At 42.6% G+C, this 26210-nt stretch overlaps 1 protein-coding gene across 2 annotated transcripts; it reads left to right on the forward strand.

Annotated features, from left to right (window-relative positions):
• Positions 1-6656: 6656 nt before the first annotated feature.
• Positions 6657-25331, forward strand: CBX1 (chromobox 1). 2 transcript variants are annotated; one of them, XM_032871379.1, is made up of 5 exons: positions 6657-6875; positions 19660-19836; positions 20533-20710; positions 21524-21618; positions 23826-25331. In XM_032871379.1, exons 2-5 carry the CDS (start codon positions 19697-19699, stop codon positions 23968-23970), a joined length of 558 nt encoding a protein of 185 aa, XP_032727270.1. In that variant the 5' UTR covers positions 6657-6875; positions 19660-19696; the 3' UTR covers positions 23971-25331. The 2 variants fall into 2 exon arrangements, with proteins under 2 accessions (XP_032727270.1, XP_032727271.1); XM_032871380.1 differs by lacking the exon at positions 6657-6875 and adding an exon at positions 18196-18341.
• Positions 25332-26210: the final 879 nt, after the last annotated feature.

Here is a 26210-nt window from a genome sequence, read left to right on the forward strand (position 1 = left end):
ACCTGAGCCAAAGGCAGAGGCTTTAACCCACTGAGCCACCCAGGCACCCCTGTTCAAATATTCTTTACACCCAAAGTGAGGCTCGAACTCACAACCCTGAGATCAAGAGTCACATGTTCTACTGACCTAGACAAGCAGGCACCCTAAAAGTGACTTCTTAATTCTTTTGTTGCATAGGCGTGGCAGGAAAGAATAGGATGACTCTAGTGCCCGTTGGTGCTGTGCTGCCCTGATTCACACCAAGGTGCCCGCAGTTCTACTGACTGTTTCCTTTGCACAAGCAGTGAAAATATAAACACAGTGAAAAGAGCAAATTATGTCTTAATATTATCATGAAAATAGTTTCGACTTTACAGACTCCCTGAAACTCTCTCAGGCACCCCCAGAGTCTGTGGACTACACTTGGAGAACCAAAGAATATACAAATATTCATTGAGCCCTTTCTAGGGACACTGTTTTAGACAGTATGAATAAATTAGTGAGCCCAACGGGAAGATACCCTGATCTCCTGGAGCTTATATTGTAATATAAGGGCCTGGCGTCATTGCCTCACATATTACTCAATAATATTTTTAAATTTTAATTGAAAGAGCGCATGCACACACCAAGTCGGGGGAGAAGGGCAGAGGGAGAGAGAGAATCTCAAGCAGGCTCCGCGCCCAGCGCAGAGCCTGACGGTGGATGGAGCTTGATCTCAGGACCCTGAGATCATGACCTGAGCAAAAATCAAGAGTCGGATGTTTAACTGACTGAGCCACCCAGGCACCCCCTGAATAAATGTTGTTTTTGTTTTTGTTTTTCTCAGTTACCCTAGTCACATTTATTTTGTGTGTGTGTGTTTTGTTTTATTTTATTTTATTTTTTCAGTTCCTAGATTCATTGTTTACACACCACACACAGTGCTCCATGCAATATGTGCCCTCCTTAATACCCAACACCAGGCTCACCCAACCTCTTATCCCCCTCCCCTTGAATAAATGTTTTTTAATAAATTTATTAAACAATTTGAATGTAATATAGGTTTCTCACTCGGCGCCCTATCTTGACCTTATTTTTTCAGTGATAATTTCTAACACTCGGTAAGGGGGCCAATCTTTATCATACCCAAAATGCATGTACCTCTCCAGGCAGTTTCATTTTGCATGAGAAAATCAGTGTCAGGGTTATAGTGCATGATTTGAGAAGCGTAGGTTTTAATTAGAGTCCAGTAACTACCAAGAAGTCACAGGAAAATCAAACTGACCAGGGGAGTTAAGAAAGACAGATAGCTCTTAAGTATATTTGCCTTTTAAAAGAGAGTACTTGTTAATGCCAAATGAATAAATCTTTAACAATAGAATGTTAAGGAGTAGTGAAAATGAAACAAAGAACCTCACACCCATTAGGAGATGACTACTATCAAAGAAACCAAAAACAACAAGTATTTGTGGGGATGTGGAGAAACCGGAACCCTTGTGTGCTCTTGGAGGGAATGTTAAATAGTACCTCCACTGTGGAATACAATTTGGCAGTTCCTCAAAAAATTAAAAACAGAACCAACACATGATCCAACAGTTTCACTTCTGGAACTGAAGTAATGTTAAACAAACAAAAAATGGACCCAAAATGGAGTCACTTGTGCTAAGCCCATGTCAGTAAACCAAGACTTAAAATCTAACCTAATTGCTGTTTCAGCCCCTCCCAGGAAAGTAATGGTAACTGGTTAGTCTAATGAGGTAACCTTTTCCGCACTAGAGGTAATCTGCCTGAAAGACTCCTTCCATCTCCCAGAGAAAGATAAGATAATCCAAATTTTCCCGTCCTTGCCCCCATTTCTCTAAAAAAGTCTTCCATTTGGGGGCACCTCGCTGGCTCAGTCGGTACAGCAAACAACTCTTGATTTCAAGCCCCATTTCAGGCATAGAGATTACTTAAAAAAATTTTTTAAAGAAGCTTCCCATTTTGAAGATTTATTTATTTACTTATTTATTTGACAGACAGAGATTACAAGTAGGCAGAGAGGCAGGCAGAGAGAGAGGGGTGGAAGCAGGCTCCCTGCTGAGCAGAGAGCCCAATGCGGGGCTTGATCCCAGGATCCTGGGATCATGACCTGAGCCAAAGGCAGAGACTTTAACCCACTGAGCCACCCAGGTGCCCCAAAGCCTCCCATTTTGTATGCTCTTCGGAGCTCCTTTCCTGTTTGCTGGATGGGATGCTGCCCAGTTCATCAATCATTGAATAAAGTTAATTTAATCTTTAAATTTACTCAGTTGAATTTTTGTCTTTTAACACCCAGAAGAATTGAAAGTGGTGTCTCAAAAAGATATCCGTACACCCATGCACCGAGCAGCATTATTTATAATAACTGAAATGTGGAAGCAACCCAAAGGTCCACCAGTGGATGAATGGATAAGCAAAATGTGATGTATACCTACAATGGGATATTCTTTCAAAAAAAAAGAAAAGAAAAGAAAAGAAATTCTGACACAAGCTGCAACGCATGAACCTTGAGAACATTATACGACATGAAATAAGCTAGTCACAAAGAGATAAATTTGATGTGCGTCCACTTCTATGATCCTTCGTGTAGTCTGGATCTTAGAAAGTACAATGATGGCTGCCAGAGGCTAGGGGAGGAGGAATGGGGAATTTTTGTTTAATGGGTATAGAGTTCCAGATTTACAAGATGAACAGAGTTCTGGAGATGGATAATTGTGATGGTTGAACAACATTAGAGTGCATTTAGTCATCCTGAATTGCACCCTTAAAATGGTTCAGATGGTAATTTTTTAAAAAGATTTTTTTAAGGGGCGCCTCAGTGGCTCAGTGGTTAAAGCCTCTGCCTTCGGCTCAGGTCATGATCTCAGGGTCCTGGAATCGAATCCCGCGTCAGGCTCTCTGCTCAGCTGGGGAGCCTGCCTCCTCCTCCTCTCTCTCTCTCTGCCTGCCTCTCTGCCTACTTGTGATCTGTCTGTCAAATAAATAAACAAAAAAATCTTAAAAAAAAAAGATTTTTTAAAAATTTATTTATTTGACAGACAGAGATCACAAGTAGGCAGAGAGGCAGGCAGAGAGTGAGGAGGAAGTAGGCTCCCCCGCTGAGCAGAGAGCCCGATGTAGGGCTTGATCCCAGGACCCTGAGATCATGACCTGAGCCAAAGGCTGAGGCTTAACCCACTGAGCACCCAGGCGCCCCCAGATGGTAAATTTTATGTTATGCCTATTTTGCCATCATTTTAAAAATTGAAGGAAAAATGAAACACAGAATTTCAGACAAGAGGGAAGAAAATATTTCAGAAGTGCTGTATACTTCCACCCACTCCTTAAAATCACAGAGAAGCAGCTATCCGCTGTACCTACAATAGTTCCTGTTTATAAGCGTCAGTATATGGCATTCCCTTCATACATTTACGGTCCATCCCAAGAAATGCTGCAAGTTAGGTCTTTTTTTTTTATTTTATTTTATTTTTTTTTATTTGACAGAGAAAGATACAGTGAGAGAGGGAACACAGGGGGAGTGGGAGAGGGAGAAGCAGGATTCCCAAGATGAGCGAGGAGCCCCATGTGGGGCTGGATCCCAGGACCCTGAGATCATGACCTGAGCGGAAGGTAGACACTTAATGACTGAGCCACCCAGGCTCCTCTACAACTTAGATCTTAAGTAATATTTCCATGTTTCAGATTTTTATGTTGGCCAAGGCTCAGAGAGGTTAAGGAATTTGTTCAGAGTTACACAGCAGACAAAACGCAGAGAAAGAACTGAATTCAGCTCAGCCTGATTACAAGACCTTGTTCCTTTTTGCAGCATCCAACTTCCTCTCTTCCTTACATTCCTTGTGATTTTAGGAACTTCATGTGAGAGACACATTTCCGAGTTGCCGTTACCCTTAGAAAGAGAAGAAACTCGGTCATAATAGTCTTGCTCGAGACAGTGGCTCAGTAGGATGAGCCTCTGCCTTCAGGTTCAGGTCATGATCTCAGGGTCCTGGGATCGAGCCCCGCATCCGACTCTCTGCTCAGCAGGGAGCCTGCTTCCTCCCCCCCTCTCTCTGCCTGCCTCTCTGCCTACTTGTGATCTCTGTCAAATAAATAAAATCTTTAAAAAAAAAATACAAAAATTAAAAAAAAAAAAGAAAGAGAAGAAACTCTGAGGGTCTGAAGAACTTAAAATGCTACCATTCTTATGGGAAGAGAAAAGACCTGAACCCATTTGATCCTAAAAGATTTTCAAAAAAGCTATTGTTATGCAGAAACTTTAGGTTTACGAGTTTGACATTCATCCCTGATAATTCCAGAACAGATTATTAAGTAGAGCTCTGCTAGATTGATGATTAGCATAAACCAGTGGTGTTCTGCTACCTGAGAAGAAAAAGTGACCTATGACTCCCTTAATTCAAGAACAGTGTAGAGCATCTGTGCAGTGATGTGTCTCTACTTTGAAATGCCCATATAAAGAGCCAGAATTTACTAACAAACTATATGTGCTAGACTTGAAACGGTTTCCCTATGATGTAGGTTTAAGAAAATGGTGACATTTAGTCTAGAGCAGTAAGACCTTGGGGAACAAGGTCTTACTTACAAGGCTGAATTTCAGTACTAGAAGGATAATATGAAAGAGGAATTAGGCTCGCAGAACACAACTGTGTGCAACCACACACCCAGAATTAGGAGGAATTGGTGGTATTTACCTGGAAAAGCAGAACTCAGCTGAATATTAGGAATTAGGATTTCGTGTGGGCAGAATTATGGTTTGGAAGTTAGAGATAACATCAAACTTCAGTTCTAACACCTTCTTGATGAATGCCCCTGGTCAGATTATACAACTACTTAGCCTTTTCTGTAAAATGGAAATGGTAATTCCCACTTCTCTGCATTGTTTAGGGTTAAATAACATTCATCAAGTCCTGAATAGAATTTCTAGTGCTGAGGTGAGCATCAGTAATAGTAGCTTATATCATTAGAACTAATTTTCTCATCATTACAGTTATTAAAAACAAAACAGGACACTTTAAGATGGAGTGAGTAGATGGATTTTTTTTTAAAGATTTTATTTATTTACTTGCAGAGATCACAAGCAGGCAGAGAGGCAGGCAGAGAGAGAGGGAAGCAGGCTCCCCGCTGAGCAGAGACCTGATGCTGGGCCCCATCCCAGGACGCTGGGATCATGACCTGAGCCGAAGGCAGAGGCTTTAACCCACTGTGGCACCCAGGCGCCCTGAGTAGGTGGATTTTTACCTCTTCCCGATACCCAACCCAAATGTCTCAGGAAGAACCTCCCACTTCTTTGAGCTCTCAGAGCTCTTTTAGCAAAAGTATTACGATATGGCTCTGCTGAGTTTCTTACATGGCAATTCTCCAGAGCCCTGCACAGTGCCTGGCTCAGCAAAACCGGTCTGTAAATACAGGCCCTTGCATTCTGAGCTGGAGTATAGGTAGACCAGTTGCTTTTCTTCTTCACCTCTGATTAGGAGAATATTTGAATATTTAACATAAAGAAGAAAAAGTCATATTCTGGTAGTTCTCTCTTTTTTAAAGTTTTTATTTATTTATTTGACAGAGGGAGAGAGAGCACAAGAAGGAGGAGCGGCAGGCAGAGGGAGAGGGAAAAGCAGGCTCCCACTGAGCAAAGAGCCAGATGCAGAGCTTGATCCCATCACCCTGAGATCACACCCTCCTGATCAGAGCTGGAAGCAGATGCTTAACTGACTGAGCCACCTAGGAACCCCTGGTAGTTCTATTTAGTTCCTGGTTATATGGGAAAAAAGAATAAAGGGGGGAGATACACACACACACACACACACACATCTGACGTGGAGATGAAAGGAAGGTTAATCACCTCCCCTTTCCATTGGGTAGGAGAACATTTCATTAATTCACTTAATCATTTACTCACAAAATATTACTTGGCAACTGTATGCCAGGGATTGTACTGGGCACCAGGTATAGAGCAGTGAACAACACAAGGCGAAATTTCTGCCCTTAGGGGAGTTTCAAGACCAGCAGACAGATATTAACTAATGACAATAAAATGGGGTGAATGACGTGAGAGATTGAATTTCCAATATGAACAGAACTGGGGACAGCGATATAGTTGAAATCAGAACCAAACCGTTTGTCTCAAAGAATAACAATTATGGTTTTTACCTATTTATATGTTTTGGGAGGTGGCTGGGTGAGAAGTGCTCGGGGAGGTAAGGGGGTTGCGCACTAGAGCTCTCCCTTGGCACAGCTGATGAAAAAGGTAAGGTTAGGATGCCATGATGACAACAACCAGGGGGACCTGAACTAGTCTAAAGGGTCAGGCAAGACCTCGAAGGGGAAGTAGGATCTTTAAACAAATTTGAGGCGGAAACTGAGGATTACGTAAATTATTGATTTGATAAAGCTCTGGTTAGAAACCTATTTCGATTAAACATTTTCGAGGATGTTAATTACTGTCCAGAAGTGGTTGATTTTTCGGACCAACCACCATGGAGTTCTCTTGTGGAACCACAAGTTCCAATTCTCTACGAACTACAAACTACATTCGCGGCAGCGCTTGCAGTTAAAAAAAACTAAAATTCCCCGAAACCCTCGCAAACTCCGCGCGGCGGCGGCGTAGGACGCGCGCAGCACTTCGGGTCTTGTAGTCTGGGACGGACTCCGAGTCCCACACTGCTGTGCGGAGGGTCGTCGCGCCTGCGCGGTGCGGGAGGCGGGCAGCGCCGAGTGCGAGGCTCTTTTGTTCGGCTGAGGGGAGGGCCGTTGGCCGGGGCCTGCGGTACGCCGCTTCAGTGAGGGCTCGACTGCGGCCACCGGCTTGTTGCTTTTCTGGGCGCCACTCCCCCGGCTGACCAAACGCGACGCGCCATTAGCGCGGCACCGATTCCTCTCGGGCTTTTGGGCGCTGCTCTGAGGTAAAGAGCCCGCTAGAAGCGGGGAAGCAGGCGGGGGGGGCCGGGGGGGGGGGGGGGCGCGAGAGGCGCGCGGCGGCGGCGGCGGCGGCGGCGGCGGCGGGAGCCCTGGGTGAGGGGCCGCGCTGTTGCGGTGGAGGTTGGGAGAGGGGACCGCGCCCGGTCCCGCACCCTTCCCGCGCTGAGCTCCGCGCCGGGTGTAAGGGGTCGGGCGCCAGGCGGGAGAAGGATGGAGAGGGCGGGGCGGGCTGCGTACTCTGAGCAGGAGATAGAGGCGATTTGGGGTGGGCCGAGCTCTGGCGGGTTGTTCCTCGGGGCCTGGGTAGACCAAGACAATGCTACGTGGGTTGGGTGGGCGGCTGCCGGATTGCGTTGGGGAGGAAACACTCGAGTAAATTGGTAAGGGGACAGGCTGGGGAGCCTTGATGCTTGGACGTGCGTGGCGGAGGGGTGACGACTGTGAGACCCTCGGTTTCGAACGCAACCTGAGAATATGGGTCCGGCCGGCGCTGCCAGAGGCATTTCGGTCGCCGGAGTAAGGAGAAGTAACTTCGAGGAAATAGTAGAGGGGACTGGGCAGCCCTAGGTATGCTACTTGGGGAGGAGACCTGTTGGTTAAACTGGAGATGGGGCCAGGAGAGGGAGGGGTAGTTATGTGCCAGGCTTGGATCTAAAGGGGGAGGAGCTGTTGGGGTAAGTAGGGCGGAGGCCCCGGGAGTGTTTCTGTAGGGAGTGAAAGGGGAAAGGAAAACTGGCCGCCTTTGCTTCCTGATGGACCCTCACACAGTGGGGAGGCTCTAAGAATAATGTGTGAAGAAAGGACAAAACCAGATTTCTTTCCTCTTCCAGATTTTCTACTATCTTCACTCTCTGATTCCTTCAGGGAGTTAAAAAGTCCCAAGTGCAACGCTTGTTTTGATTCACAGTTCCATAAGTTTTTATCCGGGATGGTCACTGTTCACAAAAGGGCAGTGAAATTGTAGAAGCGTGTGGATGAGTTCATCCTTAAGGAATTAGAGAGGTTGTGAGATGATGTGGGAAATGGGGAGACAAAGAGGAAAAGTTAGTGAGATCGTGAGATTTGTTTCTTAGGCTCTTGCGATTTTTATTTATTTTTTTTTAGCCAGCTTTTCTTTGTTGTTGGAAAATTTTGATGCAAAATGAGCAATACTTCCTCAGAACTTCAGATGAAGGTTTTTCCTGGATGGCCTTATATGCAGATTTGTATTGGTTTAACTTGATTTAGGTGGAGGTTACAAAAAGATTTAATTATACTGGAAACTCTGGCTTGGGGTAAGATAACCTCCTCAGTTGTATTAAGATTCCTGTCAGCAGTTTGGAAGAGCTCTGAAAAGGTCCAAAGTTTTGGAATGGAAGCACGAATACAATGAGGGAAATGAGTGCTTGTGTTCCTCCCGAATGGGCATTTATATTGTAAGTAGTTTGATTGAGAGGGAAACTTGTTGGAACTATCACACCTTAATAAAGCTTTAGGGCAGGTTCAGGATCCTCATTCATTTCCAGTTTTCCCTTGGGTGCCATTTTTCTTCATTGGCCGCTGTAGCCTGAATTGTTTTTTCATTAAAAATGTAAATAGTGGATAACCTGGTGCTTCTAGCTTCTTGGTTTAAAGGGACCAAGTAAGAATAACTTAGCCATATGTGTCTGTATTTGCAGGATACTGATACTTTTCTAACCAAACATCTGAAAAGAAGCAGTCATTACATAGGGGCACCTGGCTGGCTCAGTCAGAAGAGCATGTGATTCTTCTTCTCTGGGTCCTAAGCTCAAGCCCTATGTTGGTGTAGAGATTACTTACAAATAAATAAACTTAAAAAAACAAAAAGCAACCATTGTATTTTGTGCCCATTTTAGGGACTAGGAAAATGTTTCTTTTTGAGTTCATACCATTTAAGAAGAGAATTGATGCATTTTTGTCATTTTTCTTGTAGTTTCTCCATCATAATCTCAACCTTGTTTATATACTACCTCTGGTGATGTAACAGATTGTGCATTAGTTTTGATAGATTTTCATTTTATAGGTTATTTCTCAAGAGTTTTTGGAACAAAATACTAATGGCTAGTGTATAGGCTCACATAAGATGGGGGCTGTGTATGCTTGTTCCTCTAAATGTGTGACACATAGTAGGTCGTTCAGATTATTGAATGAATGGATATGGCTTTGAGATCTTAGAATTCCATATGCTAGCAGAATGAGGTGGGTTGTGTTTTTCTTAAGATTTTATTTATTTATTTGACAGAGAGCAGGAGAGCACACGCGGGATTGGGGGTTGGGAGGTGGTGGCCAAGGGAGAGGGAGAAGCAGGCTCCCCGATCAGCAGGGAGCCTGACCCGGGGCTCAGAAGGAGTTAATGTGCACTTAAATAATAAGCTTTCCTATCTTTGATCGGTGACATTGGGCAGACTGTAACTGTTGCCCTTGGCATGCTTGTCATAGCCTCTGTTTTTAATATATTCACCTTGGTATGTAGATTATGTAAGTGACAATTTTAAATACCTTACTCAAGGTCTAGGAGAGGCCCAGGTTCTGGGTTTCAACAGCAAGCTATAGTTTGGATATTTTGTTTTGAAAGTATCTTGAAGAATCTTTTGCGTTCTTTGCATAAAGTTAAATAGTATTTCCAGATAGTGATGTCTACTGAAAAATTGAATAGCCTTTTAAAGGTTAATTGGAGAAGTTATTCAAATATGGACAAAATTAAGATCATTTCAGTATTTGCATTGAATAACTTGTATTAAATCTTTAGTGCCTTTAGAAGGAGCTGCCTGGTTTGTCTGTGAAATTGTGCCTTTCTCTTTAATAATAGCTAACACATTGAGGGCCTAACCGAACTGTGGTATTTGAGAGGTTAGTGTCAATAATCTGGTTTTGTTTTGTTATCTGTGAATGCTTTCATCTCTGGTTTTAATTCCAGTTTAGCCATAGTTCTAGTCTAACTTTCTTCTTTTTCTTTTTTTTTTTTCTTTTCTTTTTTAAGATTTTATTTATTTATTTGACAAGGAGAAACAGTGAGAGAGGGAACACAAGCAGAGGGAGTGGGAGAGGAAGAAGCAGGCTCCTCACTGAGCAGGGAGCCCGATGTGGGGACTCGATCCTACGACCTTGGGATCATGACCTGAGCCAAAAGCAGACTCCCAACAACTGAGCCACCCAGGCACCCTGTAGAAAGATAACTTTCTAATCATTTTTATTTCCACTTAAACTAAAAGACTTGCTTCAGGTTTATCACTGTGTCGTACTAATATTTGCACATCCCTGTGGCCCCTCAGCCCAAAACTGTGTTGTCGGTTCATCCACATCAGCATACTGAAAGGGGTAGCTAAGTTTCTGGACACATCTCGGATAAAATTCTAATTTTACTAACACACCGGTATTCTAGTCCTGGTCCTGGAATTCAAGAGCAGGTATTCCTTTAAAAATGAAACTTCTTCCTGGGTATGTGGCACCAATTCTTGTTTTCTACTCAGTAAAGTTTTCCAGCTGGAAAGCATTTGCCTCCCAAACAACCATAGCTTACAAACAGGCCAACAGCAGTTTAGAAACATGAGTCAAGAGGACTACAAATGGAGTATATAGCACACATGCCTTCACCTGCCTTTTGATGGCTGGTATATAGTTGCTAATGCTCAGCAAAGGAGTACTTCTTTCTTGTTTTACATTTTGGGCTTGTAGATGAGATTCCGCTTACTGATCATTCCCTAAAACACTGACAGCTTTGGACTTCTATTCCCTGATTTTTGGAGTCTGAGATCCATTCTTACTGTCCATATAAGGAAGGTTCAGCATGTTACACAGGACTGCAACCTGCCTTTAATCGGGTGTCTGAGTAAAAATAGAAAAAAAATGCTTCAGCAGCCACAAGGAAAAGAAAAATAATACTTGACTAGGTTGGGTAGGCTTCATGGCAGAAGTAGTGTTTAAGTTCGGTCTTGAAGGAAGGCTAGGATTTTGACTGTTGGTGTTGGACAGGAACACTACTTAATTATAAAGCCTTGCATGGAGGAAATGTTCAAGGAGATGTTCAGGTTATAGTTTTGACCGGAGTATAGGTTTTGTGAGGGAGTAGAAGTATGAAATGGTTGGAACCAAAGGATGTTAGATGTTGCACTGAGGAGTTTTTTGTTTTAAGGAGAAGGGAGGGACCTCGTAGAAAATTTTTTAGCAGTTACCTACCACTTTCCTATTCAGTCTGCTCCGCCCAAACTGGTTTACACACCGTCTACCTCAGACGGGCCTCATTGCTTTTGTTCACAACAGTTCCTTGGGCCAAATTACCCTCCTCAGTCCACCTTTTCAAATGCTTTTGGAACCTGGCTTCAATCCCAACTCTCCAAAACCTTTCCTAATCACCTTAGCCATTTACTCTTTCAAGCCCCTCTAGTGCTTTTGTGACTACTTACTCTTGCTTATGTTTCTTTTGCTAGTTATTATATACTTTTATGGTTTCTCTTATTGAAATAAATTTCAACTTGCATCGTTTTGTATGTTTTTATCTTTCAGACCTGGCTGTGGGGGCTTTGGGAAGTTGTCATAAGCCTTAGTTTTCTCATTTATGAAATGGGTCTAATAGAGTTACTGCGAGGATTGAATGCCTTTATATACATTGTTTTAAGTATTCAATAAGTTTTAGTTTTGTTTTGTTTTTTTTAAGAATTTATTTATTTATTTGAGAGAAAGTGAGCCAGCGTGAGCTGGGGAGGAAGGGGCAGAGGGATAGGGAGAAAGCACACTCCCCTCTGAGTGGAGAGCAGATGTGGGACCCGCCCCCAGGACCCCGAGATCATGACCCAAGTCGAAGTCAGGCGCTTAACTGACTGAGCCACCCAGGCATCCCAAATTTTAGTTATTATGTTGTTATTACTTACCATTAAGGGGTTTTTCAAAAGCCTGTGCTGCTTGTATAGCTGTGTATCCTGCTGGCCTCAACAAACAGCTCCATTTGTCGGGGTGTGAGAGGGTCCCTTCAATATGGAACTCTCAGTGCTTTCGCCAGAGTGAGTTGGTCCCCCTGTATGCCACCCAGGGTTTTAGTAAATGCTTATTGATTTTATTTGGTTTTTTTTTTTTTTTAAAGATTTTATTTATTTATTTGACAGAGATTACAAGTAGGCAGAGAGGCAGGCAGAGAGAGAGGAGGAAGCAGGCTCCCCGCTGAGCAGAGAGCCCGATGTGGGGCTCGATCCCAGGACCCTGGGATCATGACCTGAGCCGAAGGCAGAGGCTTTAACCCACTGAGCCACCCAGGCGCCCCTGATTTTATTTGGTTTTAAATAGATAGTATTAAACGCTGGAAGAGCCATAGTTATAAACTTTTATGGTCATTAATGCTTAGGTCTTAAACCTGAGAGGCAAAAAAAGAGGCAGAAGGAAAATGAGGAATGGAGAAGGGAGCGAGATGAAAGAAGGAGTGATATGGGGAGTGATAATGCACAATAATTATCATGTCCTTACTGGCCGTTCCTTCAGTATTGCTGTTTCTCCCTGGTCACATTTCTGTTCCTCAGACAAAAGCAAGCTCTTCTCACTTCAGGATTTTGAATTAACTATTCCCTCACTTGGTGTTTGTTTCTGATTTTTGCCAAGTTGTCTCCTTGTCATTGGGTTCAGTTTAAATGTTACTTAATCTAAAGGTACTTTCTTCATAGCATTTATCGCTGATACCTTCTTGCTTATTGTGTGTGCCCTTCTCTGCCAGCACATGCATGCACATATACCCACTTGTGCTCAGCTCGTCCACATTAGATTATACGTTCTAAGAGAGCAGGGATTTTTTTTTTTTTTTTTGTCTCCTGCTCACCCCATTTCTCTAGCACCTTAAACATAATAGGTATCCAGTAGATAATTTCTTTAAAGATTTTATTTATTTATTTGACAGACAGAGATCACAAGTAGGCAGAGAGGCAGGCGGGGGGGTGGGGGGAGCAGGCTCCCTGCTGAGCAGAGAGCCCGATGTGGGACTTGATCCCAGGACCCTGGGATCACGACCTAAGCTGAAGGCAGAGGCTTAACCCACTGAGCCATCCAGGTGCCCCATCCAATAGATAATTGTTAAATGAATACTGTAGGAGAGTGTTCATAGGAAGAATTAATAACCTAAACCTAGTCTGGGGCCTTAGGGAAACTTCTGACCCTGACATTTTAGGTAAGGGAAGCGGTCAAGTGAAAGAATGGGTCAAAGCGCAGGGTAATTACGATTGATAGGTTAGGTGTAGTGTACTTCAGCACAGATGCTTACAGATAGTGATTTGAAGAGATCTGCAATTTTTTTTTAAAGATTTTATTTATTTATTTGGCAAAGAGAGAGGGAACACAAGCAGGGGGAGTGGGAGAGGGAGAAGCAGGCCTCCCGCTGAGCAGGGAGCCCGATGTGGGGAGCCTGATTCGGGGCTGGATCCAGGACCCTGGGATCATGATCCGAGGCGAAGGCAGACCCCCTGAGCCACCCAGGTGCCCCACAGATAAACCATTTTGTTGAAACTTTACATTGTGTTCAGAATTTACCCTTTCTCACCTATCTTATCTTTCTTGATACGAAGTTATGTCCCTTTTGCCAGTTACTACAAGAGCATTGTTACTTTATTTTCCTGTGTGGGCCAGATAAAAGGAAGAGCAGAAGAAATTCCTACACTTCAGATATATGAAGTGTGATTCTTCAGTTTCTGGCAGCTCTTCTCTCTTGGTCATCTAGAAATGAGATCTTGCTTTCTCTGTTTCGTAATTATTGGTTCCTTCATAACAGCCAGACCTGGGTTCTTCTTGAGTGTGTTCTGGAGCTGTTCTCCAGTTTTAAAAAACTTAGCTGTGAATTTCAGTCATACACACAGGATAGACGTGCTGTTTTGTTTTCTTTTTGAGTACTTAATGCGTTGGGTTTCAAAAAGCTGTCTTTAAGCTTAAAGCAGTAAATAATTAATGAAATAGGACATATTTGCAAATATATAAATAGATAATTAATACCAGAAGGTCATAAAAGCTCACCTCAGAGGAATCCCATGAGGGTTGTTAGATCTATTTGGAAATTGAGTTATTTAGCAAATATATATAATTGTCTGTAGGCATAAAGTTGTTTTGAGAGGTAGGGACGGGAAAGATACCATCTTGTCCTCATACTAGCTGCTTCTGATGAAAAGAACTGTGAGGATCCTTCAGGCAGTGCTCTTCCTGTTGAATTGCTAATGCAGAAAAGGTCTAGATTAAGTAATGCTGAATGTGATAATAGAGAAGGTTTTGTTTTCAAGAGCATCAGTTTATTGCTCCAATCTTATTCTCAAGTCTATGAAGAAGTAAAATTGTTCACCTGCCTTTTAGGTGACTCATAAGAATTGATTTATGTCTGAAATGTGTGTCATTTCATCTGAGGAATGTAGTTTCTCCCAGTCCTCTTATAGCAATGGCTTTTATTCAAGGATATGCATTAAATCACCTAAGGAGCTTTTAATTATATTATTAATTATTTATTTTTAAGTAAATTGTATGGCCATTGTGGGGCTCAAACTCATGACCCTAAAGTCAAGAGTCACACAGATCACCTAAGGAGCCCTTTTTTTTTTAAGATTTTATTTATTTGACAGAGAGGAGACAGCGAGAGAGGGAACTCAAGCAGGAGGAATGGTAGAGGGGAGAAACAGGCTTCTTGCTGAGCGGGGAGCCCGAATCCTGGTCCCAAGCCCCAATGCAAGGCGCTGGGCTCCATCTTAGGACGCTGGGGTCCTGACCTGAGCGGAAGGCAGACGCTTAACAACTTCACCACACCATGCGCCCCACACCTAAGGAGGTTTTAAAGATGCAGATACCATGGTCAAAGCAACATTGTTTGTTATCATAAAAAATTTGAAACAACCCAAATTTTCCTGCCTAGGTGATGATTAGTATGATGTGTCCTTACAACACAGAATACTGTGCAGCTCGTTATGAATTGAGATCTGTATGGCACAGTGTCAAAGTGTAAAAAGGCAAGTTGTAGAACTATAATAATCTGTTTGCACTTAATGTATATCTATGTTAGTTCATGTATAGAAGAATGAGAACAGGCTTTGACAGGTTTTGAGCCAAGGAACTTTTGATTTCCTACATTAAATATTTTTGTAATTGAATATGAATACATGTATTATATTACAGATACAAAAACTGTTTCTTAAAAATAATGCACACCCTACTTTCTGTGTTGCTGGATCTGGATGCCAATTTTATAAACTCCATGGGTGATTCTGATTCATATGTAGATGAAAGAAGGCTCTCTACTCAAGGTCTGCTTTCCTGTGAGTTCTTTCTCAGTAAAGGTGGTCACCTCACCAAACCAACATTCCGAATGCTCCTTAGCGTTTAGCTCAAAGCGCTATTGCTTTGGTTTCAGAGGTTGGTGATAGTTACCTGCCTGACATCTGGAATTTGATCTTTCAAGCTGGCAAGAAATCAGTAGCAGCTCCTCAAAAACAAAACAAAATGCCTTCTCTTGTATCTGATACTGTACTGCCTTCTGCTTTCAAGTAGCATTGTTCCTCTCTGTTTTCTAGCTTCTAACCTCCTGGTGGAAGGTGTGTAGGGGGAGAATCGGGACAAGTGCTTTTTTTCCTCTTGATACAGCTATGAGTTTGTGGCTCTTCAGGTTTATACCATCCCTGGATTCATTAGGACACTCTAGATAAATTTTGGTTTATTAAAATTGGCATTTTCTTGGTATTCTCTCCAGCCTACTTGGTGTAGGTATTCAACTTCAAAATTTTGGCACCATCTAGCATATGCCAATTTAAGACTCCAAAAACTTGCTGGGGGACTAACAACCAAGGCTTTGTTACTGCTTGCTGATTTAACAATGAAAACCTTTGTATTCCAGTAACCAATTAAGAATCATTGGTTTTTTAATACCATACCTTACAAGGTCTTTTCTGAAAGAAAATCATTATCAGTCACTTTCTTATTTACTGATGAGAAATTGTAGGCAAGATCCATTTAAAGAAATCTCTGTCCTGGGGCACCTGGGTGGCTCAGTTGGTTAGGCGTCTGCCTTCGGCTCCGGCCGTGATCCCAGGGTTGGCGATTGAGCCTCACATCAGGCTTCCTACTCGGCAGAGAGTCGTCTTCTTCCTCTTCTGTACCTCTCCGTGCTCATGCTCGCTCGCTCACTCACTCTCTCTCTCTCCCTCAAATAAATAATAAAATACTAAGAAAAAGTAATCTCTGTCCTGTCCTTGTACAGGCGGAAGAGAAGCCTCCCTCCCTACTGCAGGAGTGTGGCCGGCTGCTAGTTTGTGTGTGCAGCAGGGCTTTGGGCTCAGCCTTGCTGCATGTCCTTATTGAGGTGCTGTGCTCTTTGTTAAGTGTGTGACCTTAGGCGATTTATTTTGTGTAAATGTTCTGTTATCCATGAAGTGTCGGTAATACCTGAGTGGCTTGTTTCACGGGATTGTTTTGAGGATCAAATGAGGTAGCACTCTGTAAATTAAATTTCAGTATAAGTGTATTTTTCTAGGCAGCTTAAAATGTGGCAGACCCAGTAAATTTGTTTAAGTTGTCTCTAAACCCAATGTGGGTCTTATTACGCTCAGAATCCCAAAATCAAGAAGTCACAGCCTACAGTCTGAGCTAGCCAGGTATCCCCACCCCAGTAAATATTTAGATAAAAGTTACAATAGCTTAGATTAACTCTAGGTTTTTTTGTCTTGCAACATTGGGATAAGCCTTAAGGAGACTGGTCCAAGGACTAAGATTTCTGAGTTAATTCAGAACTGTTCACCTTTAACGTACACCTCTTGTGATGGTCTGTCATAAATTTTGACCATTTGTTCAATGATTATGGCACTTTTGATGCCATAATTTGATTTCCAGGATGCTTAGGGGGGAGTGGCAAGTTGTGTTGATAAAAGGCCTTTTTCTCTTGTGCTACTATACTGATTTGAGTTACTTTGAGATTTCCTTGCCAAGCAGTTCCAACTGAGAGTCCTCTTTCTGGGTGTCCCTGCTAGTGTTTGGAGGCTATCATATTCAGGGAAAGAGGGTTTCTCTTGACATAATTCAATTGGGGGCTACCTGGGTGACTCAGGTGTTTAGACTGCCTTTGCGTCGGGTCATGAGTGGGGAGTATGCTTCTTTCTCTGCCTCTGCTCCTCCCCTACTCAAGCTCTTGCCTTCCCTCGCTCAAAAAAAAAAAAAAACCAAAAACCCCAAAATCTTAAAAAAAAAAAAATCCATTTGGAAACATTGGCACGTTGTAATACTTACGGGGGGCCTCTTGCGCTCCTCTGAAGGTGCTAGATTCTATAGAAAGAGTGGGTTGCATTTATAATCTACTTCACTGATTTTGACAAGCACCTTACTCAGGACCCTAGAGAACTACCTATAAATAAGGGAAAAACCCAGGTTGGGAACCTGGCTGAGGATCTCTGAGTATACCTCCATCTGAGATAGATGCTGGGATGGGCCAGGTGAGAAAGCGCAGAAAGAAGCAGGAGTCTGTTTTCTACATTCTTCACTTTTTTGAGTTGCTCTTAAGAAAATGAGTGAGTAAAGAAAGGTTTCACTGTAGATTTCCCCCTTTGGGGGGTTTTCTTTACTTAACCTAAAGGATATAGTCTTTGTTCCTTGACTCTTCCTCCTTGGGACCAGGCTAATGATAGAGGGAGAGGAGGCCTGCAGTAGTAGTAGAGATAAACCAGAAGCTGTTCTGACCCTTTTGGTTCCTAGTAGCAGGATTATGGGCAGTAACTGCTTTTTGTGAGTAAGACAGATACAGCTACTAATGTAAATAACATATGGCCTGACTTTTATGAAAATTTGTTATATATATTTTTAAAGATTTTATTTATTTATTTGACAGACAGAGATCACAAGTAGGCAGAGAGGCAGGCAGAGAGAGAAAGGTGGAAGCAGGCTCCCTGCTGAGCAGAGAGCCCAATGCCGGGCTCGATCCCAGGACCCTGGGATCGTGACCTGAGCTGAAGGCAGAGGGTTTAACCCACTGAACCACCCAGGCGCCCCTTGATTTTTTGTATCTCATTGTGGGCAACTGTGATCCATCAATTCACAGGTTTTTGGCCAGTTTTGTAGCTCAGTTTTGTTGTATTGATAGCTTATGGCGCCACCTACTGACACAAATTGGTAAACAAATGCATTAAGCCGACCAGCAGTCAGAATTGTGTTTGAAGGACTAAAAATAGATTTATAGGGGACTAGGATTTAAGCACCAGAAGTCACCCAGCCTGGAGATGTAGTTTACAAAAGAATAAACTCAGGTTCTATTATCTGTGATAACTATCTCTTTTTTTTTTTTCCTATCATTTTCCAGATTATTGCAGTGTCCCAGTTTAGAGGATTTTGTGGTCATTCTGGCATTTTTATGAGTCTTTCTCCACCTCATAAGTAGAATAAGAAACTAACAAGAAACTTTCAAGTTGAAAGTCATTGGTGGCGTTCAGAAAAGACTGCATAAAGAACCTTGAGACTCAGGAGAGGTGTTTTTCTGTTTTGTTTTGTTTGTTTGTTTTCTGAAGATTTTTATTTGTTTGACAGACCAAGATCACAAGTAGGCAGAGAAGGAGACATGGGGTGGGGGGGTGGGGGGAAGCAGGCTCCCTGCTGAACAGAGAGCGTGATGTGGGGCTCGATCCCAGGACCCTGAGGTCATGACCCGAGCCGAAGGCAGAGGCTTAACCTTAACACTGAGCCACCCAGGCGCCCCTCAGGAGAGGTGTTTTAACAATGCAAAGAAATGGGGGGGAGTTAGGCCAGATGTTTAATAAATAGAACAAGCTACTTCACACTGTAAAAGTTGAAGTCCAGCAATATGAAAGTATGGATCAGAGGGTTATATGTGTATAAGTCTGATATGTGTACATTATTTTCAGGAGCCTTGCTTTCAATTAATATTTTGTTTTAATTAATAATATTTATATTAATATTTAATATTAATATTAAATAATAATTATTCATTTATTTTAGAGAGAGTTCATGGTGGGGGTGGGAGAGGGGAGAGAAGAGCAGAGAGGAGACTCGCTGCTGACTGAAGATCATGACCAGCTGAAAACAGAGTTGGACGCTTAACCAACTGAGCCACCCAGGCACCCCCAGTTTAACTAATATTTTAGATACCATGCTCTGTAGTAAAAGGGGTATTGGGAACACAATAGCTTAAAAAGAATAGGGATTCCTGGGTGGCTCAGTTGGTTAAGCATCTGTCTTCAGCTCAGGTCAGAATCTGAAGGTCCTGGGATCGAGTCCTGCATGCCTGCCACTCCCCCTGCTTGTTCTGTTTCTCTTTCACAAATAAATTAAATCTTAAAAGAAAAAAAAAAAACTTAGAATAGTGTGTGGGGTTTTTTTTTTGTTTTTTGTTTTGGTTTGGTTTTTAGTTTTTATTTATTTTTTGACAGAGACATAGCGAGAGAGCACAAGCAGGGGGAGTGGAGAGGGAGAAACAGGCTCCGCTGAGCAGAGAGCCTGATGTAGGGCTTGATTCCAATCCCAGGACCCTGGGATCATGACCTGAGCAGATGCTTAACGACTGAGCCACCCAGGTGCCCCTAGGTATAAAAGTTTTAAGTGGATATGCAAGAATAAAGAAGTTTTGCTATGAGATTGGGTCTGTTTATGCATGAACTTTCTAGCTGAATAGATGAGGAAACTATTTTATACTGAAGCTGAATAGGCAGAACACTTATATAAGCAGCATGTGCTATTAAAGTCAGTAATGTCCCTTGATTTCTAACCATCCAAATAATCACCTAGCCAAGAAAAGTGTGCCCTAACGCCCTTTTTATTTTACCACTTTAGCAGCGTCACCCTTTAGACCAGAAAGCTGGCGGGCACTATGGGGAAGAAACAAAACAAGAAGAAAGTGGAGGAGGTGCTAGAAGAGGAGGAAGAGGAATATGTGGTGGAAAAAGTTCTTGATCGTCGAGTGGTAAAGGGCAAAGTGGAGTACCTCCTAAAGTGGAAGGGGTTCTCAGAGTAAGTTTCATTAACCTGGGTAAATCCATTCATTCATTCATTTACTTATTTTAAAGGGTTTTTTTATTTATTTGATAGAGATAGCCAGAGAGGGAATAAAAGCAGGGGGAGTGGGAGAGGGAGAAGCAGGCTTCCCACTGAGCAGGGAGCCCAATGTGGGGCTTGAACCCAGGACCCTAGGATCATGACCTGAGTTGAAGATAGATGCTTAACGACTGAGCCACATAGGCGCCCCTAAATCCATTCATTTAGTCACTGACTGTTTCTCAGGAGTCTAGTAATGTGCGAGGCCTAGAGTACTCTGATGGGTAATGTGACCCAGGCCTGGCCTTCATGGCTTACATTCTAATTAGGAAAAGCATCTACATGTACAAAGTGCTATAATGCAAGACAGTGATTTCTGAGAAGCAGTTTTATGTACAGGCTTTAGACCAATTCAACTATGTAAACAGTAACTTCCCTTTGAAGAAGACAAATTTCTAAGCTTTGAATTTGTATTAAAAAGTCCCCCTCCCCACTCCACCCCCAAGAAATTTCAGCGTTGCCAAGTTCTTGGTCTTGGGCAAAATCTGGTTACTCATTATCATTAACTCCTCTTTTCCAAGGATACCAGCTCTCATCATCCTGTGCGTCTCCTTAGTGTGAGTGTGCTAACTTTGAGTGGAAAGTGTGACTCACTGTGCCCTCTGGTTTCAGTGAGGATAACACGTGGGAGCCAGAAGAGAACTTGGATTGCCCTGATCTCATTGCCGAGTTTCTGCAGTCACAGAAAACAGCACATGAGACAGATAAATCAGAGGGAGGCAAACGCAAAGCTGACTCTGATTCTGAAGATAAGGGAGAAGAGAGCAAACCAAAGAAGAAGAAAGAAGAGGTAAGGGGAGAAGAATTTTTACTAGCCAGAATTTCTACTGCTCGCAAGCTGAAAGCCCTTTTAATTTTAATTTTTATTTATTTATTGATTTATTTATTTTTAAAAAGATTTTATTTATTTGTCAGAGAGAGGGAGAGAGAGCGAGCACAGGCAGACAGAATGGCAGGCAGAGGCAGAGGGAGAAGCAGGCTCCCCGCCAAGCAAGGAGCCCGATGTGGGACTCGATCCCAAGACGCTGGGATCATGACCTGAGCCGAAGGCAGCTGCTTAACCAACTGAGCCACCCAGACGTCCCCCCTTTTAATTTTTAAATGTAAGCACTTTCATTCAGCTGCTGCTTGGACCTCAGCAGCCATATCTCATTCCTTCTGAATCTTAGGCTAATGCTTACAAACTATTGGGGGTTCATTCTGGTAAATAATCTGTATTTACTTTATTTGAGGTTCAAGAATAGTAAGTACAAGTAAATTCATTCTTGTAGATAGATAGTTTTTAGTGTTGTAATCATTACAGGTGTGAGATTGCTATGTTCATCTATTCATTACCTTAAAGTAAGTTATTTTCTGAGGGTGAAGAAATAGTTGTGAAAATTTATTTTGCTTGAGATATATGTCCCTTTTTACATATGGGGAACTTCAGGACCTTGATGGAAGAATCCCTCAGAAGGCTGCAAAAAGGCCTGTGACTTGGAGCCAAGGTATTGGTGAAATACTGACAAGAGTGTGATTATATTAATCTGAGAAGCAGGAGTGACTTCAGTCTGGACAACAGTGCCATATAATTAAAGTTGTTCCATCCATTTGGTTCTTACAGTCAGAAAAGCCACGAGGCTTTGCCCGGGGTTTGGAGCCAGAGCGGATTATTGGAGCTACAGACTCCAGTGGAGAACTCATGTTCCTGATGAAATGGTGAGTCTGCCAGTGGCTCTGTGTGGTGGTTTTTTCTTCTCCCCATCTGTTCCATGCCAGAAGAAAAGAGCTGGACCTTCGAAATTCCAGTCGCCCAAGTGTGAAATCTTTAAGATGGCATAGTCCTTCGATAGTGACCCTCGGCCTGACCGCCAGCCTGGACTCATGAGTTACAGGTAGGGGCCCTTAGGATTCTCAGATCTTTGCCCGTTTTTTTTAGGAGGTGGGAGAAAATCCAAAATGGAGAAGTTATGGGGAAGGATCACATTTCACTGATGTAAACGAAGGAGGGGAAATGAAATGTGATTGAACCACCCTCCCCTTGTACTACCTCCTTAATAAAGACCGGGCTGGCCCCAGGTTCAGAAGTTCTGTTAACTTCTCAGGGTTAGTTGAGAATTTCTGTAGGTCTTTGTCCTTAATTAAGTTAGATCCTTTCCACTTAGTGCAGATTCTGTAATTCCAGGATCAGCCAGTAGGGGTCAGCAAAGTCCCCTTTACTGAGCATAGAGCAAGCCCCCCCTCCCAAGTGTATCAGTGATAGTAAAACTCCACGAAACAGATTAATGAAAACATTTGTGTTGGAATTACAAGAACTGTGACCCCAGATTCTCTAAAATCTCCCTATTCTCTGTCCAAAGGAAGGCTTTCTTTCCCTTTTCTTGCTTGTTGAGAAATAACTTGTGCCCCATCCCTGTCCTACGTCGTTTCCACACTCCCCACCCCGCCCATGTGGGTCTCAATCATTGTCCTTAAGATATAAATTAGGAGCGAATGATTCTAAACTTTTGCCAATTACTGAGGATTTTGTCCTTTTGTCAGTCTAGAACCTTCTCTGAAACTCCTGTCTGCACTAATTCCCCTGGTTTAGAAGGTGGCCAGAGAGGCCTAACTTTGACACTACTAGAAGGCTATGTCACAGTTAGGTGAAACTTTGTTTTCTTATTTTTGCATTCCCTAGATGTTCACTGAATCAGATCTTTTAGCTGAATTATTGCTAGCCTATAGGAGAAAAGTTCATTTTTAAGGTGTGCATTTGGGGTAAAAGGATTGATACTAGGAGTTATAGTCCAATTAGAATATATTTTCTCTGTCTGCATGTGACCAGTCTGAGTTACGGGTACTGTTTCTATCTTGTCTAAGATTACATTCCTTTTGGTTGAATTACCGCTATCTGTAAAGATTTTACCTGAATGTAACTCTACAGGTTAAGATAAAAAGATTGGATATTGATTATAAAACCGAGTTCATTTTAAGGTGATTTTCCTGGAGAGTTGAGATACTTGTCTATTTCCAAAATACCAAATACTTCTTTGCTGTGAAATGACTGAACTTCCCTCAGAAAGTGTTGTTTTCATGCAGCCTGCTTCAGGCTCCCAACGATTACACTCCTTTTTTCCTCCCATTCTCTTCAGTCCGTTGTTCAAAAACCTACCTTACCAGCTTAGTCAACCCTGGTACCTTGGGCTCTCTGGCTTTGGTTTATCTGTTGCTGGGTGCTAGAAGTTTGGGGTGGTAACTCATCAGAGAGCCCATCATAGAACTGCTAACTGCCCTAATGCCGCTGCTCCCATCCAGGAGATTCCCAGTGTCCTTATTCCTAAGTCCTTTGTAATATGTATGTGATTTTCAAATTTTGAAACCATTTTAAATAAGTACAGAAAAATACAGAGAATTATGTAACAGTCCCTTATTTTCTACTTCCCAGTGTTGAAGCACCATTTCAAAGCACCTGGGAGTTGTGGAATGTCTGTGTGAGCTTGGCATTTGGTAACGTTAAACAGTGTAATTACAAGTCAGTGAGAACGTGTCCACTTGCATTGGCTAGAGCCAGTGGTATTAAATCTTACTGCCCAGTCTGGTATTAAATTCTATATATAAAGCCGAGATACAGCTTTTGGAAGAGTGTGGAAGCCTCTCTTCTGCCCTTGAAGAATCTGAGAGTCATGTTTTTTTCCTGGCCTTGCCTGGAGGTTCAGATGTGATAGATTGAGTTAAGTGACTTAGCTTTTAAAAGATACCCAGAGAGGATTTTCAGCAGAAGATCTTTGCGGATGTCACTTGACTAAATGCTGCTTGGGCCATGTTATCACTCTTCCCTAGGCTACTCTTTTGGAATTAATACTCTCAAAGCCCTATTCCTTGTGTCATCCAAGTTAGGAGACCACTAGCACCTGGTCTCAGGGTCTCTCTGCTTTGTTCTGCAGGAAAAATTCTGATGAGGCTGACCTAGTCCCTGCCAAGGAAGCCAATGTCAAGTGCCCACAGGTGGTCATATCCTTCTATGAGGAAAGGCTGACGTGGCATTCTTACCCCTCGGAGGATGATGACAAAAAAGATGACAAGAATTAACTCTCCTGAGTACCTGCCCCTGTCACATCTGACTGTGGGTTTCAAGTGGGGAGGGAAGGAGTTCTACTTGACACCATAGAGGTGGCTTGAGAAGATGTCCTTTGAAGAGCAAGTATCATTTTCTGTGCCCTACAGCAGCCCAAGTGCTTTAAAGCCTTTCCATGCTGTGTAGTTTGCACATCATCCCAGTGGAGGGGAGGGAAGAGAAGTGTTGCAAGGCAGCCCATTCTGTACTTTGCTGAGAAAGGCAAAGGGCCTTCCATGAAGGACAGAACTTGCAGAATGGGTGTGTGGGAGAGCAAAAGATACTGTAGATCTTCAAAGCGCATCTCCACAACCCACAGCCTTCTTCCCAATAGTGTTAACTCTGCATTTTTACAGCGTAGCATGTGTGTAGTTTTTGGCTATTACTGGTGTATCTTTTTGGGGTGGGAGGGTTGGGGGTGGGAAGGAGCAGAGATGGGTAGGATCATTTTTGTTAAAATTTGGGCCTGATTGGGGAAATGGTAAAACAATGGAAAGAACAAACTTGTGGTGATTCGGTTCTGTGTCCAGAATATTTTATCTTTTCAAAAAAATGTCATTGGCAACCTAAATGAGGACTGTGAGAGACTGTTTAAAAGCTGTGAATGCCTGAAATTTGTAAGCCAAGGTGTTCCCTGCCTGAGCTTAATGCTGTTCCCGACAGAGGACTAAGCCAGTTAATAAGTTACCAAAGCTGCCATTTTGGGGATGGAAACTGGCTGAAGAGGGAGTTTAATTGGAGTGTATTCACAGGCAGATTGTTCTGTCTTAGAGGTGCTAATTCTCGAAATTGATAAGAAGACTCTTCCAGTTATGAGGTTTTAGACATCAGCTTGTCCATCCACACCACTGGTTGTGAGGTGTTTGGGGAGGGGAAGAGGGTGGTGTAGAAAGTGGGAGAGTAGAGAGAGACAAGGGCCCCTGCTCTTAGGGTGGAAAACTCTTGGAGCCTGTTATTTGAACTTTGAACTCTGAAATCATTGGTGGCAGAGTTCAGTCACCGACAGCACAAGTTCACTGAATCACTTCCAAGAGCGGAATGATTTCAAAAGCCCTGGTCTCAGGAGAAGATTAAACTTTCATACTAGGGCAGTGGTTCACTTTAAAACACAAAACAAAAATTTTTTTTAATCCTAAGAATTAACTAATACCCAAAATGCTGTCTTGAATCATGAGATCCATCAGTTCTTGACATCGTCTAGACCTGCATTCTAGAACTCCATTGTAAAATCTTTTTAGGCATGTGTTAGGTTTCTGTGGAAACTTTGTTTAAATGTAAACTTCATACCACATTGTCGGTTTTTGTCTTAATAAAACTATAGATTTATAATCTTTGATTTCTGTCTTGATTAAGTATTACCAAAAACTCTCCCTGCCTTTCACTACTTTATAGGTTCAGCCTATAAGGAAACAACTTCCACAGTTGGGTGGTTTAATTTCTTGAACACTATAGGCTTGAGAATCTAATGTCTGGCCTGAAACTTTGAGTGGTCTCATCATTATTTATTTAGTGAACATTTATCAAACATTTATAGTTACTCCAGAGATGGTAAAGGTTGTCACATCATTCTGTCTTCATATTGCGCAGTTTGTTTGGCACTCTGACCCGCTTGCACTTCCAGACCCCACGATGTGTTTGGAAACAGGGTTTTGAAGTAGGTTTAGTTCTTGGCTCGTGTATTTTGTAGACTTGTGTCACCTTAGCTAAATAGTCAACTCTGAAATTTTCAGGAATTGGCCTCGTGTTTAATCACTGAATTAAAATGTTACCCACTTTATTAATGTCATTTTCTGCCTATAATTCTAGAGCAAAAATGGAACTAAGCTCTTGTTATTTATTAAAAGGAAAAATGGGATTTCCAGAGGTCAGATCAGCTCTACTTACTAGCACAAAGCATTTGTTTCAAATAAATAAACTGATGCATAAATTTTTTTTTCAAAAAGCCTCCTTGGGGCATCTGGCTGGCTCAGTCAGTAGAACATAGAGTTCTTGATCTTGGGATTGTGAGTTTGACCCCCACACTGGGTGTGATTACCTAAAAACAAAAATCTTAAAAAAAAAAAAGCCTCCGAGGAGTTTGGGGAGATGAGGTAAAGTGGAGCCAGGGAGGAGGCCCTTCTGCAGAGAGATCTTGGTGTGTCCTTGGGGTTGGCAGTAGCAGAGCCATTAGCTAGTTGGATGAGTTGGGGTGAGGTGGGCAGAGATGTTCTGGTTT

Source organism: Lontra canadensis, unplaced genomic scaffold (genome assembly GCF_010015895.1).
Source record: "Lontra canadensis isolate GAN:19392208 unplaced genomic scaffold, GSC_riverotter_1.0 scaffold43, whole genome shotgun sequence".
NCBI classification, from domain to species: Eukaryota; Metazoa; Chordata; class Mammalia; order Carnivora; family Mustelidae; genus Lontra; species Lontra canadensis.

Excerpts from the sequence above, each read along its gene's own strand:
- CBX1 (XM_032871379.1), top strand. The coding sequence starts at position 19,697 with ATGGGGAAGAAACAAAACAAGAAGAAAGTGGAGGAGGTGCTAGAAGAG. Across the intron at positions 19,837-20,532 it reads AAGTGGAAGGGGTTCTCAGA|TGAGGATAACACGTGGGAGC; the intron begins GTAAGTTTCATT and ends CTCTGGTTTCAG. Across the intron at positions 20,711-21,523 it reads CAAAGAAGAAGAAAGAAGAG|TCAGAAAAGCCACGAGGCTT; the intron begins GTAAGGGGAGAA and ends TGGTTCTTACAG.